Source organism: Paramisgurnus dabryanus, chromosome 2 (assembly GCF_030506205.2).
Source record: "Paramisgurnus dabryanus chromosome 2, PD_genome_1.1, whole genome shotgun sequence".
Taxonomy (NCBI): domain Eukaryota; kingdom Metazoa; phylum Chordata; class Actinopteri; order Cypriniformes; family Cobitidae; genus Paramisgurnus; species Paramisgurnus dabryanus.
This window is the reverse complement of record NC_133338.1, coordinates 28,294,813-28,315,262: the sequence shown is the minus strand read 5'-3', so window position 1 is coordinate 28,315,262 and position 20,450 is coordinate 28,294,813. Positions and strand designations below refer to the sequence as shown.

The window sequence follows — 20,450 nt, the reverse complement described above, 5'->3', positions numbered from 1 at the left end:
CACACCCCACACGGGGCAGAACCTTTCTTGAAAGCACCACAAATGGGGCAGCACAAAGTCTATGTAACAGCCATTTGGGAAGAGGGTCGTTCACCGTGATGGATGCATAAGAAAGCAACACGTTGTCCCAGCAAGGTGCCGCCAGCCTCGCTCTATTTCGGACACCTTTAAACCACTACGTCTCAGTGTGAAATGATTCATTTGCGTTGGCAGACGGCCGTATCCATGGCAGGAGAGAAATCCCTGTTCGAAATCTCACACCCTCTGTTACATGTTTATGCAGCTGGATTGTTTTATTGGGCCAATTAAATGAAGTTGTGATAATTGAGCATAAGTATTAGGGTGGGGATCAGGGGCAGTCCAGCTGTCAACTGCTGGAATCCCAAACAAAGCCGCTTTAGGGTTGTCTTTACACCTGCATTCTTTCACTATTACAGCTGTGTGATGAAAAACAATAGAGAGGAATTACCCGATGAGAACACAAATGTTGATTTTGAGTCATAATTCACTTCTCTTTGAAGACACCCAACACTGGAAAGGAAAGCGCTTCGGTCATTTTGGTTTCAGGGGCATGAGAGAATCAACTCATTTCCTACGCGTCTCCTCCAGATCATATCCCAGCAACTCCATGACTCAGGCTGCAAAAGACACAAACGTGTTTGTTTGGAGCTCCATGGACCACCTGATCTCCCAGCAGAGCACATCAGACTCACACAGCTGCTTGTTAGTTGGCTAATTGCGCTTTTAGTCCCTCTATGATAGCAACCATTATGCACATTTTCCCCCACACAAAAAAAAACATCCTTTAGAGTTTTAAAAATCGCTTAAGAATGAAAAATCACTATTAACATATTTTTAATCCTGACCTGAGATCATCATTTTAAATGAATAGCTCACTTTTGGCACTAGTCTTTAGATCTCGTCACAGATAGGACGAATCTGGAAAACGTCTGGCTTCACATTGAGGAACAAGTGGAGAGCTGATAGCTGCCATTCTGTAACGCTGAAATTTCTTCGTACATTAAACTGAAATGAACGGTTCGTAAATATGCTCCGCTTGTGCTTAAAGAAGTTCCACGCATGCCACAGGATGTAAACCTCTTGTTTCATGTCTCAATAGCCAAACGCACATCCATCACACTTACGCAAGCAAGACAGTGGTATTAAAACCTCCCCTCTTCCAAACAGATTGTCCTTGGGATTTGAGCGAAAATGATTTCATATGAATGTTATGGCAGAAAGCGCATTGAATTTTACTACTAAACAGTTTATATTTTCAGCTCTTATGATTCACAGCTGTGCTGTCTGTACCATTCTCCTCAACGTACAGCTGTGGTATAACAGCGCTGAGGAAATTGGATTTGACAGTGTTTTTCATTCTTTCATCCCCAAAATAACATTACCCATGATTTCCCATCTCTGACAATGCGATGAAAATGAACGAGCACCAAAGCTAAGTTTACAAAAGGGGATCTTCGTTTGAAGAAGGGGATCGAGAGCAAGAAAACAAACGGAGGAGGGCTGATATGAAGAGCAGTGTTAGTGCTGACTGATCTGAGACCTGATGCTGCTTCACACACTTCTAATCACTCTTAATGCAAATCCTCAATGCTTTGAACAGACTCACATACATATGAATAGGCACAATTGACCTGCATTTGTCGGTATAAACGTGCAATGTTGTCCATTTGTCTTCAAGATGTACAAGTATTGTTTTTTTATCAATGAAGACCGAGCAGAAAAAAAAACGTTATCTTTACAGAAGTGAACACATGGACTTCCATAATGATTCTGTCAACACAATCAAGCATGCGCAACTTAGGGATTTAAAAATAACACAGTGATTCACAAAAGAAGAACAAAGCTAAAATGCCGATGTTTGTTTTCCAAACATTTCTTTGATATAAATCTTGTAAATGTTTACTATTTGGCAAATAGCATCCCATGGGGGAAGTGATGATAATTGAGGGAATACAAACAGAATTTCGTATGATCTAATATAGTCTGATTATGCCAATGATTTTAGTTTTCGCAAAATCGTCATGAAATCTATACTCAAAACAATAAACTTTCAATCAGGAGGCATTAAAAATAACTGTCAGTCATATTGCTTGGTATTGTTAAAACAATGAGAAGCACATCTGTTACTCAAGAAAATATATTAAAAATAAATGTAATGTTTTTCCAATGGCAACTTCATAAAAGACGACGGGGCCAAGTAAAATAGCATGCCATACTTTGCATGAAACTGTGGAGTCTTTGAATCTATTTATTCAGCCTCCAGCTGTCGTATATGCTCACTGGAGCTGTTGAACGTGCCTGCCTAGACTCAATGCTGAACGTGCTTGCGTGAGCTCACTGTAGCGGTTGTGTAACAACCATCTACTTACAGGTTTTAGATGTTACTAAGGCTTAAAAAAATAATAGCTAGACCACCGACAAGCCTCCCATGGGGTGAAAACTCCTTCATTTAAATGAGAATGGTCCCCCGTCCTCTGAGATGAGACTGAATCAACATGAGGTCTGACAAGACAGAATGGCTTTCAAGTGCATACGTGATGAAGACTCGTTGTTGTAGCTAATGCATTTGAGGTGCATCAGACAGGGTGTTTGGAGAGACTTTAGCCTTGGACGGTACCAAAGAGATGGTACCACACGGCAATTACCCTGGTTTTCTTTTTTCCCTCCCGAGGTCTCCAGGAGACTGGTTTTACACTGTCCACACGCATTACTTCTCGTGCTGATTGAAGACCGATCCCGTCGCCCCGCGTTTTCCAGGCTTTCAGGCCACCCAGTACGGACAAACCTCACGCATGTCATCCCTCTGTGTGGTCCTCTCAAAAGAGAAACAGATAGACAGAGAGGAAACGCAAAGCAAGTGCCAACGGAGAAAGAGATGTTTCAAAATCTGACAGTGTCATTTCTGGGAAAGGAAGGAAGAGAGGGAAGGAAAAAAGAAGGCGGGGGAGCCCAGCAAAACAAGCAAAGAGCCCGAGCTGATTGTGAGTGTGGGACTCTTGCCATGCGATGAGAGCAGGGGATCAGTGGGAGGGAGGGAGGGAGGGTGTGCGGAGCAAAATGAGAAGAATCTCCAGACTTCAGTAAAACGCTCTGTATTCCGCCTAAACGCTGAAACAGAGCCACAAAGGATTAATTCACATAAAAGTGCCTGCGGCTCATACGCAGCTACGCTTAAAGAGATGAGAAAACAGTTATTTCAGTCCACGGGGCGTCTAACTGCTTCGACTCATCATTAGGGGCTAGTTAGCAGCCTTTAATGTCCCGGTCTCATCCAAGAGACGGAGTCCTCTTTCACTATAAAAGCTTGGAAACGAGCGCAGTAAACACAACAATTAAAAAAATGCTCCATGTAAATCTATCTTTTAGCAGAAAAAAACTCTTTCCTTTCTTTAATGGGGTTTATTTGTGGTTTACTGGATTAAAAGGCCCGTTTCCGGCCCACATGTCGGAGATGCCGGCTGACCCTGAAGGTGTTTAGTGTGCGCTGAGGCGCGTGCAGCTGGGAGAGATTAATAAAGAGAGCGAAGGCTCGTAAATACTGCTGCCCCGCAGTGATGAATGCCTCCATCCACAGTCCACAGAGACAGCAGGATGGGAGATAAGAGAAGACAAACTCTGTGTTCAGGACATGTTGTACCCAGCCAGGCCTTAACCAGAGCAGTTGGACCAAAGATCTCCAAACACTGCTGTGGCGTTTAAAGGAAAACACCACCGTTTACTATGTTCTTACCTCAACTTAGATGAATACATACATATCTTTTTTCAATGCGTGCACTTTTAACTTTTTATACAGCGCTTTGTGAATGTGTTAGCATTTAACCTAGCCCCATTCATTCCTATGGCTCCAAAAAAAGTTTCATTTTGTGCCACCATACTTACTCGTGTAACTACTCATGTAACAGTCATCAAATAGGGAAAACATGGAAGTGTTTGGTGGCTTCTAAATTCATCCCTGTTTGGATCCTAAGGAATGAATGGGGCTAGGCTAAATGCTAACACATTCACGACACGCTGTACAAAGATTAAGTGCACGCATTGAAAAAAGATAGGTATGTATTAATTTGTCTAAGCTGAGGTAAGAACATAGTAAAAAATTGAAAAATGGTGGTGTTTTCCTTTAAAGGACTGGAGCTCTGGTTATACACAGACTGCAAATTATACAAGGTGGTAATGTGTCGACTTTCTGTTCCCTCTCTTTCTCAATTGGCAAATCAGAAAGAGAGGGAAGCAAAAACGGTCCTATTTAAGAGCAAATGATATATAATATAAAGGAAAGGATATATGCATGATTTTAATAATGCCAATTTATATCCATTAACTGAACGTATATCATAAAGAGTCATGTTTTGAATTATAAGAACTATTCCTGTTTGACTTTTACTATTCCTGTTCTGCATATGACCAGCAAGTATCTTGTAATAAAGCACATACAGTCTATTTACTTTAGCAACGGTTCACAGTGACAAATTGGAGCCAATGAGGTATACAAACATGTGGAATTCACTCAAAGGCCTAATATGAAATACACTGGAAATGACGGAGGGCGGGTGTATTTGCAGCCAAGCAGATGGAAGCTATTTCTTGATACGCAAACAAATGAAGAAAGTCTTGTTTTATCAAAGAAAAGCAGTGAAGATTTGGCCAGCAGGAGAGGAAGAGGGTGTTTAGCTGGAGGTTTTGGAATGTAAATTGCCATTTGGGATGAGGCAATGCAGTAAAGATATGTATGTCACAATTAAACAAAAAAAAAATGTCAATTTTGATGAAAGCACTAAAGATTCAATCTGCTAAAATTGTACAAACACAATGATATGATCCCAACATATGTCTTGCTTTCTATATCATGCTCTGATATATTTAGCACAATGGGGTTGATATATACCCAAAACATATTTGACCAGCCCACTGAGAGTGTCACATCCCATCATGTGTTTCCCATAATTCTGACAAAAAGAGAATGATTAATCATTCATGTCTTTGTGTGTCATCATTGGCAGATTCTTAAAGGGTGTGGGGTGGAAGCTGGCATGGATGAACAAACAGGAACAGGAGAGTAAGAAATCAAGAGAAGAGACAAATGAAAAAATAGGATGTTGTTGTAGCTTGATTTGTCCAGTGACAACTAAAGGATTGATCATTAAAAGATGTTCACAATCACATTCCAAATCCATGAAGTTCTACACTTAATTCCAGATTACAAAACTAACATATTACAGAAGAAAAATAAAATATAATAGCTTTCTTCACAGTAGCTAATTTAGATACGTCTGTTTGATCAAATTGCATCGATTGGTCTCTTCTGGCAATAGTTACAGTAACATTCTAGTTAATAGCATGGGAAAGGAGTTTGGCTAAGCTCTTGGCGCTGTGCTGTCCAGTTCTGATGATGTCAATCAGGCCTCTCTTGACCCAGAGCTGGGTGTATCGGCCATGGTTGTACAGAGAAGCCTCTCTCTGGCTGCGGGATGTGTTTTTCTGGGCAGACGTGAGGAGTCATTCGAACAGTGGGCGAATAGAGGACACACACTCCCTCACAAAAACATATATAATTTCTAAGAGAGCAAGGTGTTAGCCCATTTTTTAACGTGTTTTTGTTTTGGCGCCGTTAGCGAATATACCCTGAGGCCTACTGAGCACACCTTGACGGACAGCGCTGAGTAATTCACACCTCATATCATGGGAGTCATGATTAATATCGTAAGTAATCATATTGATATTTATATTGAGCAAACTGTGAATAAAGAGGTGAGAAATGAGTTATGGTTAACGATGAGCATTGGAGAATCATACATTGGGCAACAACACTGGGAAGAAAATGAAGAAGGGGTACAGAAGGGAGTGAGGAGAATAAGAGAAACCCAAGCCAAGACGAAGGGCCATTTTAGGGGGGCCCGTTTAAGCGATGGTGACCAAACAATTGCTTTATAGCCTCAGCTATTTTTTATTTGGCATGGAGCTACAGACATTCTTTTATATGGCCTGGTAGGGTTAAAGTAAGAGAATGAGCTTTGGCCAGAATTCAGAGGAGCCACCTCCTATGAGAGCTCCCCTATGCACCCTCAGTGATATGTGGCTACACAGGGACAGCGCATTAGCTTAATGGGTGGACAAATGACTCGTCCATCGTCACAGCCGTGTGCACGTACAGTTAATCCAAAGGTTTCATCACTTTGGTTCAATGCGCTCAAGCTGACGTACCGCCACTCTCGAGTCCATGTAGGCGAATGGATCATTTCAATTAAAGCCAAAAAAATACCAGTAATGACTCAAGCCGTGATTAAGTAAAGATGTGTTTAAGGCTTAAACTGTTCCATACATCAGATGAGTATGGGGAGAGTGCAGATGTTTGAAAGATGGTGATTTGCTCTGCTGAGATCTTTCTAATGGCATCATTTCCTGTCTCAGGACCCCAGAGCTATTATTGGGTAAAAAAACTATATAGTTTGCTTAGGTTCTCTCTCTGTTTATTTGTCCCTTTTTTGGGTCTTTGTCTTTAAAATATAGACACATTAATATGCCAGTATGGATTTGTCTGTGCAAAAAAGTGCTACATAAATCATCCTAAATAAAGTAAAGAGCATTCTGTGAAAATATGACAAAAAAGCCATGATAAAGCCATGTCAAAGATTAAAATCAATGTGATATTAGTGAATGAAATCAAACCTTAATGCTCAAAATCTCATAGATCAAGATTATGAGACTTCAGACTGATTTCACAGACATATAAGCATTAACCACAGTGCACACTATTGTCATACTATTAAAAAACATGAAGTTGCTACAGGTGTCACAACTAAAAAAAATCATAATTTACTTTTACGCTCTGTCTTTCTTTCTATGTATAATGTAGTACCGGGGTAATGCAGAAGGCTATGACAAAGGTAACAGAACCGCTCAGAGGTTTTTATGAGAGCAAGAGACCAGGTGTTGGTTAGTAGAGTTTGGGTTGTTAAACATACTGTAACTTTTTAATCTTTTTTGTCAATAATAGCCCAGTTTATGTTTTTGCACTTAAATTATTCAACTTAAAAATGTTTCCTGTAAAATTTTATGTAGAAGTACTGCAATCAAATTTAAAAACAATTGGCTGTATTTTGTTTAAAAAAAAAAAAATCATGAGGAGATGAAGAGAGAGAGCACACTGGAGCAGAGTATAAGCTGATAACCGGTGACAGTTCTGACACACAGAAAAGCGTCTCTGGGTTATAACATCTGTGATTCTCACATTTTCTGTCACATTTTTAACATGTCTTTGATTATTACTGGGAAGAAATGATGAGGAAAAAAGACGAGAGAGAATGACAGAAAAGCTATTATAAGCAGATTATATCTATAACATCAATGTGGACGGCCTAGAAAGCTGTCAAAACGGGAGCTTTAAGAAAAGATGGCCTTAAGGGAACCAAGCTAGGACAGCGGATGATGCAGATGACAGCTTATTATGTTGAAGAAAACAGCTTATTAATGTTCAAAGAAATGCTCCAGAATTATGCCTGCCCATTAAAGGTATTTCAATAACTGTCTGTGATGACACATTTCTTGCTGAAAAGGGTCAGAAATGTCTGAGAAAAATATTTACAAAAAACACTCCACCCTACAAGTCCTGCAGAGCAAGACACTTTTTTGTGTCACCCCTCTTCCTGCCGCTGAAATTCACAATGCTTATCAAAGCATGATGAGACACGAGATCAGTGGGAGGCGTAAAAATGTCACTTTTGCAGGGTTCCTCTTTCTCTTGAAGAGCAAGGCTTGAGTACCCGCACACACTGAATTTGACGCGTGCGTGAACAGACCACTAGTTGTGTGAGTGGCACCATCTGTCTGTGAAAAGGGCCTTACGCCGCATGTGAAATCCGATGAGAGGCAACAAGGCAAGAGAAAGAAAAAGGACAAAGTGGAAAAAAGAAATCACAAATTACAGAGGAGGCTGTTTTATATTACTTTAAACTGTGGCACCTGTAAAGGACAGCATTACCATCTCCAGGCTATGAGCGATTGCCAATTTTTGATATGTTTAACAATTGTCACGGTCCTGTGTGCAATTATGATTTGTTTTACATTGGCATAAAACAAAGAAAGAAAGAACAGAAAGACAAACATCCTGTAAAATGCGGTTAAAGCAGCAGATAAACTCCACGCCCTCGGAATCACTCCTCAGGCCATAACAAGGAGGCGTTTCTCTGAATTCCAAATATTTGAATTATCATGAAATATTACATTATTAAAAGGCTATGTGAGGTCAAAGGTTTGGACGCTAGGTTTATAAAAAGACATTAAGAAAATTGTTTGCACACCAAAGATGACTAATATATGATGAGGCACAACTTAACAAGCCACTAAAAAAAGGAAATAAATTAAAGTCTGTTTTTCAGATATTAAGGATGGATGGAAAGTGCCTCTTTTCTTATTAGAAAAATACACTACCGGTCAAATGATCTTTAAATTCTTTTAATCTGAAGGTGTATGGTTAAATGCTTGAAATTACTTTTGTAGACAACAAATTAAGTTCTGTTATTAGAAAACTAAAATTATATTTTAAAATAGTATTTTTAACATAGATCACTTAGACTGAATATTGACGGAAAAGCGGCCAATAAGAGCCCAGATTAAATGTGAACTCCTTCGATATTATTTAAAGTTCATTCTAAGGTGAAACTTCAAGAAGCTTCTTGATAAAATGGCACGAGTACAGTTTTGCAATTTTTTCCAATACGTTTTCTTAATTTTGGATGCTTTTAGTCACCAACCTAATTCCCACAGTTACATTTGTGTTATGCCATAGTTAGTTAATAATTATTCTGTAATGTGGAAAAAATATATAAATAAAGAAAACATTTGACCGGTAGTGTATGTACACAATTTGAGAAGATTGAGAAGGTTTCCGTTTTTCTAGTCAGAGGAATTGCGGAGAAAAGGCATAATGTAAATAAACAAATTAGGAGATTCACAAACAGACACGGGGAGTTTCCATAGACATGACTTTTATATTGTGAAAACTGTATATTCAATCACCTTCCCCTAACGCAACCCATAAACCGATTCTGTCTTTTTACATTTTCCAATAAACATCATTTAGTTTAATTTAAACCTGTTTTCCCCATGGGGACCAAACAATGTCCCCACAAAATCAAAACATTACTATCTTTGTGAGGAACCCATGGGTTGTTTCAACTGAGGGTTGGGTAAAATACAGACAACGCAATGTGTTTCTATTTTATTCAAACTAATGGTCGTGTTTGTCCATATTTTACCTATCCATGGGTTGAAACAACCCAACATTTTTTAGACCCTAAACCTTAGTCTCTTACGACTCGCTGCAGCATAGCGAAATCAGAAAGTAGCTCTAGTCAGAAACACCAGGGCTCCCAACACTTACAAAGGGTGCCTTGGCATAGAGACAACATTACGGCATATAAACAAGACTATATGTTTCCATATCACGGCCCTGTAATTGCTATGAGCTGCGGGAGAACTGCCTTGTTTTACTACATGCTTTCACTTCTGTTGTATGACCAAAGGCCCGGGAAGTAATTCTTTACAACCCATGCAGGATTCATGCAATATAAGAGAATCTGACCACAGGAAAATAAATAAATGTATAAAATGAAAACATCCTGACCTAGTAAAGAGCGAAGCTGAGTTCAAACATCAAGCCGGTTTTTACTCTTCAGTTTCATTACTGTTTCCTCTCCCACACCTGCAACATAGCAAAGCAAGTAGGCAATAACAATATTTGACATTTCAGCGATTGTATTTCATGACCCTTTAAATGAAGTTAGCACTCACCATTTGTAATGTCTGGCAGTATTCCCCGAGTAGCTGCTAATTCACACTCCTGGTGCTTGTCAATTGGTGCATTCAGAAATGAGGAGGCATGATTTCACTTGAATAGCATGAAAATAATGAAAAACAGCTTTGCACAGCATTCAACAGAGACAGCTTGAGATTGACCTCATGTACACAGATATAGCTCTCGGCTCATTGCTTAGAGCTGGTACTTGGGTGCTTGGGAACCATAATCGGAAACTCACACAATATAGATGTGTATGCTACATCCCACCTCAGATTACTAAAGGGGACATTTCACAAGTCTTTTTTAAGATGTCAAATAAATCTTTGGTGTACCCAGGGTTCATATGTGAAGTTTTAGCTCAAAATACCATATATATAATTGATTATAGCATGTTAAAGTTGCCACTTTGAAGGTGTAAGAAAAATGGTGTGTCCCTTTATCACATTTTCTAGGTTTATAGAGGCACTGTGGACCAAATTATAGCACTTAAACATGGAGAATGTCAGATTTTCGTGATATGTCCCCTTTAAAGCTCATCTTATTATCCCCTTCTGACATCACAAGGGGAAACAAATTTCTATGACCTATTTTTTCACATGCTTGCAGAGAATGGTTTCCGAAACTTACTGGGTTGTTCTTTTCACAAGCACTGGGGACCCATTTATAGCACTTAAACATGAAAAAAGTCAGATTTTCTTGATATGATATGCCCCCTTTAAACCAACTAACCAAGTGTACTGCAGCAGGAGCGCGCGCGCTCACATTTGATGACCAGGGATCTGAGGCTTGCCTTTGAGTAATACAAGTGGGAGCAGAAAAACTTGGACAAAAGTACATTGTTGTTATTACATTAATCTGGATACAAGAATGGGAATTTTCCTCCTCATTATGATCACACGCTGTTGGGCAAGCGGCTCCATTTTCTTTCCCCGCCGTGCCCTGGCACCGCTGCGCGTCCCCGCTGAGACGCTTCCTCACCACGGTGAGTCTCTGACAGGCTTTACAGCCGTGCCAACCCAGACACTGGCTGACCAGAACACTGGCAGTTTTTTGGCAGTGATGAATCTCCCTATCCCTGGTTTTGAGATGGACCAGCCATCCCGTAATTGTTATGCAAACTTTCTAAACCAACAGTTTGTTTAAGCAGATGTGGACTATGATTTGAAACCATCGGATTTTGGTTGAGGATTGTCTGGGGAACACGCGTTATCTTCAGCAGGTGTAAGCCAAACGCGCAATAATAGATAATCAGAGCTCTGAGCTAACCAAACAAACATAATTGTAACTTACGTGTGTATGAAATTACCCATAGACCCTTCCAAGATAATTTAGTCAAAAAAGAAATGCAAAAAGATGGAGCCGCTAATGACAAAATTATGCTGAATCAACTCAGTGGGTTCATATCCGTAAACAGCACTTAAAACTAATATGAGACGGATGTGATGGCTGAGGATAATTGAATTAAAATCCACTTCAGACAAAATATAAACAAGATACGAATCCTCTCAGTCAGCAGCAAGACAAGAAGAGGCTTGTTCAAGATATAAAACACACAAGCACTGCTGCCATCTGCTGTCTATACAGGGAAACATATTTGGCTTACTGGTAAAAAGGCCAATTATGACCTTTAAAGGTCTCTAAAAGAAAGAACACACATAACAAGCCAAGTGAATTTATACACCATATAGTTTCGCCATGATCGTCTATTATTTATTATTTCTTTGACATTTAATATTTGTTTACACAATTTAGAATACTATGATTTAAAATACTAATAATTGCTTAAACTATAAAGTAACTGAAAGTTAAAGGAAACTTTATAACTTTTGTAACTTAATTACATTCAAGAACCTATATTTTAGCATCTTTAAAGTAGCCACCTTTTGCCTACATTTGGTAAAATGCATTTTATTAACCAGCTTCTTGTGATCAAATAGGCCTACTTTTGCTTAAAATCTGCTTAATCCCAGCTTCAGCCTTTCACCTTTTTTAGAAAGGGCAGGTAAGGGTGACTGTAGACTTTTTAAAAAGTGGAGATTTGTCACATTTATTAAACACTAATGACTAAAATGATTTGTACAAATAATTTCTATTACTGATTTATAACCTTTTCATTGCCATTAAAGTGAAATTACTTTACCTTAACAGAGCCTGAAAGAAAAAAAACGAATTTACAAGAAAACATGTCAGACGCACTTACACTATGTTGGGTCAAAAAGGGACAAGCCTGACCCCTAGGGTTGTAATTTAACCTATGATGGGTTGTTTTAATCCCTTTATTGGGTCAAAAATAAACATTTTCTGGGTTAATCTAAGCCACCGACTGGACTCGTCCCTTTTTTTTACCCCAATGCTGGGTTGAAAATAACCAAACAGGGTTTTGCAGCTGAGAACTTCATCTCCACTAATTAATTTCTGAAAAGACTAATATTTGGTGTTTTGACTGAAAACATTTATTTATTTTAATTGGACATGGTACCATGGTAATAGCCGGGAGTACACTGTCAGAAATAAAGGTACAAAACTGTACCTTTTCTGTCACTGGGGCTGTACCCTAAGTTTCCTTTTTATACCTTTACAGGAATACAAAACTGAATACAATTTTGGGTAGATTACCGTACCTTAAGGACCTACATTGTTAGAAAAAAGTTGAAATATGTACCCTAGCTGTCAATGGGGCAGCACCCTTTAAAAAGGTAATTGTATGGACCATTAGGTACAGATATGTAAACATTTAGTACCAATATGTACCTTTGAGATACTAATATGTATTTTTGAGATACTAATAAGCTCTCTTTGGTCCCAGAATGTACTTCTGAGTTACTAAAATGAAATCCTGGTGCAAAGCTGTAGTTTTCGAAAGGGTACAGCCCCAGTGACAGAAAAGGTACAGTTTTTTTCTGAGAGTGTATTATGTAAATACCCAGGTAAAAATGTGGTTATTATTCAATTCCATAATGTATACAATCTATAATGCATTGCCACCTAATATAATCATTGTACCATGGTACCAGTCGTTAGTAAAGTCAAAGCAATATGAGATAACAGAGGTTATGAATCATCTTCATATGGACTTGATGATGTTCATCATGGAAGCAGATGTTCATCATGGATTTACTGATCATATGGCCACAATGCTGGAAAAGATCAGGAATGATATAAACAGTGTTTCTCTGAACAGCGCCCTCAATATCAACATTCTCAATTTCCAAATCCATTCCAGCAACAGTGTAAACTCAGACATTTCTAAAGCCAATAATGCGGTTGTCGATAGTGAGGTTTCTGACACACCCTTTCCTGCATTTACAACTGCGGTCTCCAAGCCATAACCAAATTACACATCTTGTAAATATAAAAAAGTAAATATTGTGAAAGCTATATGTTGCTATAATTATAATTAGCCTTTATACTGAAACAGTCAGGTAAACCAGTAAGACTTGTAGGAAAGTTCATTATATCTATCAAAAACAGGTGGAAATTGAACTAAAGAGAATTAAGCAAAACCTGAGGAAAAATATGAATGGAAAATATCCAAAGTGCTTACTCGTTACTAAAAGGGATTTAAAATAGATGTGTTCAAGTTTGTAATAGCATTGCAACAACAACCATGAAAATCTACAGTGGCACAGCTGTACCAGCGTTATTGAGACATTAGAGTACGCGGCCCGCTTTGAGCTGTGCCTAGATTTACTGTGAAACTGGATCTACAGGAATGTAGACACAAATGGACACAAAAAAAGTGCGCAACACAACAGCGATGAATCAAAATGCCATAAATAAGATGCATAAGTGAAATGAACACTCTTTAACTACAGTACTTAAACCTCAAAGCCTGCCCTTCACAATTAAACTTTACTACATTAAAATGAGGAGAAAAGACATTGCAGGTTTTATGAGCTGGAAGTAATGGTCGTTTTCTTCCTAAAATAATCATTGCCTCATGAAAACATTTTGTATTTTTACTGGCAAAAGGGCATTTCTAGGAAAACATGCATTATCGTTTTATCCCACTCGCTGCTCAAACATTTTGTCCATTCTCTCGGGGCATGATTGTGCACTTGTGGTAGATTAAAACCACTTGCAGATGATTCCACAAGTGATTTATTGACCTGAGACAATGGGTGTGGGGGTACATGGCAAGCGAAAACTGTAGCTAAAAAGAACAACCTAAAGGTGCCAGAGAATGCATTGAAATAACATGTTAAATTGTGGCTTTATTAAGTGCAAAAATTACCTAGAGACTCTTTAACATGTCCATTTACAACCCTATGAATTTTAGAATTAAATGGTCTGTAATTACCTTATTTAAAAGGGTCATGAATAATAATGTTGAGCTCTGCTCTGCTCTGATTGGCTGTTTCTCCAGTAGATCTGTGTTTGTGTAAACAGACCTTATGTTTGAGCCCGTATCAGGCAAAGATACAGAATTTGAGAAATAATCAATTGTTTGATGATTGTTAATAGACGTTTCTGAGTGGCAAGTTTGTGTTTTTTCAGTATGGACCTGCAAAACGTAACTGTAACGTCAATAGTAGTATTCAGCCTAAACGCTAGCATAAAGTATTAACTTTGTTTTTAGCATTGTAACAACATTGTACTTAAAGCGTAACTAAACCCCTGGTCAGAGGCTGACTCCACCCACTGCAATATTTGAAAAATGCAAGAAAAGTGGGCAGATCCCAACGGAGATAGAGGGGACGAACTAAGTGTGTGGTGAGATCGTAACAAGGGCGTGGTGAGCTTGAACCTGCTTACGTCACGAGTTATTTATTGGACCCAACATCCAATAGGAAAATTCAACTGCAGTAGCCACCGTTCAACCTGAAGAGGGCAGCACTCAGACGTTTTTACACCATATATTGTAGTATTGAAACACTTTATATCCAAATGTCAAAAAACTTACTAAAATCAATGAACAGCACTAATAAAGCATCATTCTTACAGATCATTAACTAAAAAAGTTGGTTTAGTTACTCTTTAATTTAAAGGGACACTCCACTTTTTAATTTTCCAGCTCCCATAGAGTTAAACATTTGATTTTTACCATTTTGGAATCCATTCAGCCGATCTCCGGGTCTGGCGGTACCACTTTTAACATAGCTTAGCATAATCCATTGAATCTGATTAGACCATTAGCATTGTGTTAAAAAAATAATCAAAGAGGTTTTAAAAAATCACAATTTTTAATTTTCCATCGGTCTTAGTACACAATGTAACTACTGAAAAGTCAAATTATAAATAGGAAAAATATCGAAACTCTTTAGTTGCTAATGGTCTAATCAGATTCAATGGATTATGCTAAGCTATGCTAAAAGTGGTAGCGCCAGACCCCGGAGATCGACTGCATTGACTCCAAAATGGTAAAAATCTAATGTTTTACTCTGGGGGAGCTGGAAAATGAGCATATTTTCAAACAAATGGAGTGTCCCTTTAATGGGTAATTTAATGTTGGGGGCATACATCTCAACTGTAATGTCACAGTTGGTGTTATGTTGAGATTGGCGTCTTTTTTAGTGGTCTTATGTATGCACATGGTTTACATAAGGAGGAGGAAAACAATCACATTTGCGGCTCATGATATGTCAATAACATGTACAGAAATCGTATTATTCATCTATGCAGGGCTCCAGACTAACTTTTTTCACTAGGAGCACAGTGGCCCCCAACTGGAAATTTTAGGGACGCAACCAGAAAATTCAGGGGCACACACCCTGAATCAACATGCTAACCAAATATTCACATTTCAACTTATTTACACTGTATTACTAATAAATACTTTGATAGATGCAGAAAGTACAATGTGCTGTTTCAAATTCAGTGTCACATCACAAAAAAAGGTCAAATTTACGGGTCGCACATGTGCGACTGGATGTAAAATTCAGTGGCACACTCTCAAATTTTGGAGGCAAAATGCCCCTTTTTAGTGGCAGTCTGGAGCCCTGCTATGCCTAAGTAATTACAGTTTTAAATTTTATGGCACCTTTAAATTAAATGGCACACTTATATTGCCACTATGTAAGACTGGCTCACGGCTCCCCCATGTGGTCGAAAAGCGCAATTGTTTTTTTTATCAGTGTAAATACTGTTGCTGTATTATAGCCTCACAGTGGGCAGGGTAAAACACACAAATTTGTTGACAGAACCGGTGAATGCAGAAAGTCATTTGGAAACCATGTCAACCGAACAGGTAAGGTAGCAGAGCGGCTGTAAGTAAAGGGTCTCCCCGCACACGTACGAGTTCAGGTCCAGACACTGCTCAGTACAAAAATCCAATTTGTAATTGATAACAGTCTCTTTTCTTCTGCAAGTAAGGTAGATTTAATTAATACCAGTACAGAGGAGATTCTTTCTGGACATGTCTGACATATTTATCATTGGACGTCTGGGTAAGACACTCTGGAGTTCGTCACACGCAGTGTCTAAACACTAACCTACCAGATGTGTGAGGTTTGTGTTTTTTTCTGTTTGAGGCAGCGGTTCCCATCAACGAGCAGAAGCAATTACCAGAGGTTATCACAGGTCATCAACCTCAGAACAGCACAGATTTGAATTTCTTCTGTTTCCCTCCACCCATACCTCATCAAACTTCTTTCTTTTCAAGATTTCTGAATAAAATATTTAGTCTATCACAAGAATATAAATGCAAATGCTATGAACGGTTTCACCTCTTATCCATATCAATGTTTTTGAAATCTTATTTACCATACATCTCATCTATCTATCTCTCTGTCATCCCAGTATGCACTGCCACATAAAGCAGTAACACGATCTAAATGCAGTCCAGATGTACTCCACCAATTGGTCTAATTCCTTCAAGCCTCAATATTTTACATTACATATATTAATCACCCGAGGCATGTCAAAGATTTCAACACTGATAACATCCCTGCCTTCAAACGACGACTTACTCGTCGTTCCAATCAAACTAGTGAAGCGGTTAACAAAACAATGCTGCAAAAAAAAAAGAGGGGGTGAAAAACGTTTCTCATTCTGTTACTCTCATGTGACAAGAGCATTAAGTGCTTCCACCTTTAGTTTATGAAACCGCAGTTTCCGTTATTCGATTGAGAAAGTCAGTCAAGAATTTTAGGTTATATCAAAGGCCTCTGTTTAAATAAACATTAGAAAGGTCATACAAAAATATTATAATATTATCAATAAACCACACCCTAGAAGGCATGGCTCATAAAAGCTCACAATTAAATTACTCTAGATAATCAAGGTATTTCCTTAGTCTAAACAGAGATTTTTCCCATCAGTTTGCCAAGACAGTCTATTACAAAAAACAGCAGAGCGATTTTCCATGGACACAATCACCCAACACTTGATTCAACCTGATGTTTTTTTTAACTTCATTGGCAAAAGCTGCTCTCTATTTGAAGACATTGTCAGTGCAGTTCATGAAGAGCCCTTCTCTTGTCTGTATACTGAAAGCCTCTCTCCAGGGTCCTGAAGCATGGGCTCTGGGCCTAGAGCTGGTCCAGGGCAAGGGGCCAAACATATCACTAAGCCAGTGCCCTCCCTGTAGGGCCCCACCATTTAGTCCTCCTCAGAGGCCCCATCATCATGCACCTCTCTGTAGGCTGCCAGTGGGTCTCTTTCTGGGTTGTAACTCTCCATCCTGATACTAAGACCATCTGCCAGCTTCTGGGCAGCTTGCTTGGCATGCAACTCCTGAAATGAACAGTAAACACAATTACATGAATGTACTACTTCCTGAATACTGAATGAAAAGGGGACACCACACAGACAGTGGCAAACATTTATTGGTTGTCGTCTCTTATTTCTGTCTAGGTCCATGGAATAAAACTTTGCTTGAGGCATCAAATTATCACTTTGATTGCACATATCGAAGTTTATTCTGGAGAACATGGTCATCTTTAACCTACCTGATATTTTCTGGTCTGGTCTTGCTGAAGGGCAGCCGACTCCTCTAAAGACAGTAGCTGGGCGGGACTGTGGTGCAGGGGTGGAAGTTTAGCTGCAGTGATGTCATCCAGGTGCTTTCTGTCTTGCAGTCTTCTGGCCTCTGCAGTAAGTGGTGTGGTGCTACCAGAGCTGTGACTAGGTGATGAGGACTCAGATTTAACTGCTAATCTGAAAAGCAATAAAACACAATGCTATATTTGAGGACTCATTTATTTTGGCCTAGCCAAATTCATGAAGCTGTGTAATTTTAATAATTAAATGGATAAAATGCTCCATAATAAACATTCATAAAATTGTTCTAGATCAGCAATTCAACTCTTTTAAAGGTTCTCTTTAAAGACACATGTGTAGAGATTATGCAACAAACTACTACTTTTGATTTTTTTTAGAAAAAATATAAAGCAGTGGTCCTGTATGTGGGAGTGTAGTTCCACTCACTGATTTGGTTTGAATCTGGCCTTCCTTAAATTTCCACTTTTCTCTAGGACTTCTATATAATGTGACTTTTTCATTTGTCGAGAACCCAGACTGGAGTTTTTAACAATGTCTTCATTTGGGTCATTTTTACTTTGCGATAGTGTACATTTTCCAAATGCCTCCACAAGCTCTGTGTCCTTCATCTGCAGTGTGTCATTTCCGCCGGCTGTTAGTGTTTCAGCAGCAGCCTGTGGCTGGGATGTCGAAAACTCATTATGGTCAAACAAACCATTTTCCTGTATGTTATGTGCATCATGAGCTTTATTTTCATCATGGGATGGGGTGTGCAAATCAGAGTCTAAATTCTTATCTGTAGTTCGCTTAGAAAAGGCTTGTTGATATTTAGCCTGAAACTCTGCCCGGGCGGAGATTAAACTTGCTTGTTTTCTCTCCTGTTCATACAGATGTTCAAGAGCAAGGTTTACTTTCTCCACAAAGTCAGCAATCTTCTTTCCTTTATCTGGGAGGCTCCGAATGAATCTCCTGAAGAGCACAGAAATAAAATTACTCAAAATTATGTGGGATATTTTTGCTTCAAAAAAACTGATGTCCTTAATTTTTTTAAGTCTAACAAAAAAGCAGTTATTGTCCTCAACTTGTGTTGTACACTGTCGAAATACACCGATCTATGTGACTTTACTTGGTTAGTAAATGAAGATTCTGTGTTGCAACAGATGATCTGGAATGATCCAGAATATTTGATCATGATTACCGTTTAGCCAGCTAAAATGTTAAATTGCGAAATGTCTAATATGAATTTGAACTGATGTGATCAGGGATACAATACATAGTTAAGATAATTTCGTAAGATTTCGTTTAAATTGCTTACTTATTAGAAAGCAACTTTTGTTGTCGTGACAGTATCTCAAGGAGCTCATCTTTACTCTTGCTGCCCAAATTACCCACTTGCCCCTGCGGCGCTGTCCACGATGCCTCCATGATCAAAGAAAACGGTCATAAAAACAACTATTGACACTGACACCTTTCACTCTGTAATATCCTCTTTCAAAAACGCAACATATTATCCACAAATGCCGCCATGTGTCAAAACAGGCGAAACCATTGAAGCCAGCGATGACAACGTCATAAAAATGAAAACACTCATTACAAAATAAAAGACCTTCACAAAAAAACAAGCATAGTGTTGTTTACTTACCAGTGTGCCTGCCTGATTGATGTTAAATGTACACCTAAAATATCTAAATTTTATGGCCTGTACTGAGAACAATGATAGTACTAGTTTAACTAAGTTGACAAACTGAATGCTCAAGGTGTGCTAGACAGAGCAAAACCTTATTTTCTTGAGAGAGAGAGAAGGCGATGTCGCCATCTAGTGGTTAATCCATATGTTACCGAAAATATTAAATATGAAATACATATTGAAATACACAATACATAAGAAATACAGATTATACAGATAATAGAATACATGAGGAGTATAATGGATTACATCGATTAAAGTGATGGTTTCGTCAAAAAATACATAGAAATCAAGTGAAATAAAAGTAGATTAATATATGAATCTCAATCTATGTTATGCTATTGTTAAAAATGTCGTGTCTGAATAAATGTGTATTGGAAAATTTAGACCAATGCAATATAATATGTATGTACAAAATGCTTTAATAGTAACAAATTTCCCTAATGTCACAAATTAAGGACAGCTAATTTAAGATAAGTTTTCAATAAGATTTTTTTAATTGAAAAGAAAATTTTACGGCAATTTATGATAACAGCATTAACACATGTTTCTACATTTTCAAATGAAATTACAAATAAGAAAGAGAAATAAAAAAGAAACAATTAAAAAGAAGAAAAGGGGATTTAAAAGCTGTTGAACTGTTATTTTGTATATAACTATATAAAATAAAGAATTTGTAACATTATTGTTTTTTTTGTCTGCTGTATCACCAAAGTAACAAGTGATGTCTTCCATTAAAGGATTGGGTTCTTTCAAAAGGCTTAATGAGATGAGATAAAGTGATCATATTTTAAATAAATTGATAAACAGCCTAGAATCTCTGCTTGGGTGTATTTATCTATTTTTGTTCAGGAACTGCAAATACATGAACATCACAGAAAAAAATAGACCTAAAAATGAGGGTCATTCATGCTATAAATAAAGTTTACAAGTAGGCATCATTAATCAGTCGAATTAATTTATATCAAGAAACAATTTTCCTTTTCTTTGAAGAAAAAACTTTCTACCACGAAATGACGTGTACTGAAA

At 38.2% G+C, this 20,450-nt stretch overlaps 1 protein-coding gene across 1 annotated transcript; it reads right to left on the bottom strand.

The window, feature by feature from the left end:
• Positions 1–15,110: 15,110 nt before the first annotated feature.
• Positions 15,111–19,299, bottom strand: polr2m (RNA polymerase II subunit M). The gene is made up of 4 exons (XM_065267780.2): positions 19,050–19,299; positions 18,182–18,703; positions 17,704–17,911; positions 15,111–17,488 (listed from the first exon to the last, which is right to left on the bottom strand). The coding sequence occupies exons 1-4, from the start codon at positions 19,157–19,159 to the stop codon at positions 17,354–17,356; spliced, it is 975 nt and encodes a 324-aa protein (XP_065123852.1). The 5' UTR covers positions 19,160–19,299; the 3' UTR covers positions 15,111–17,353.
• Positions 19,300–20,450: the final 1,151 nt, after the last annotated feature.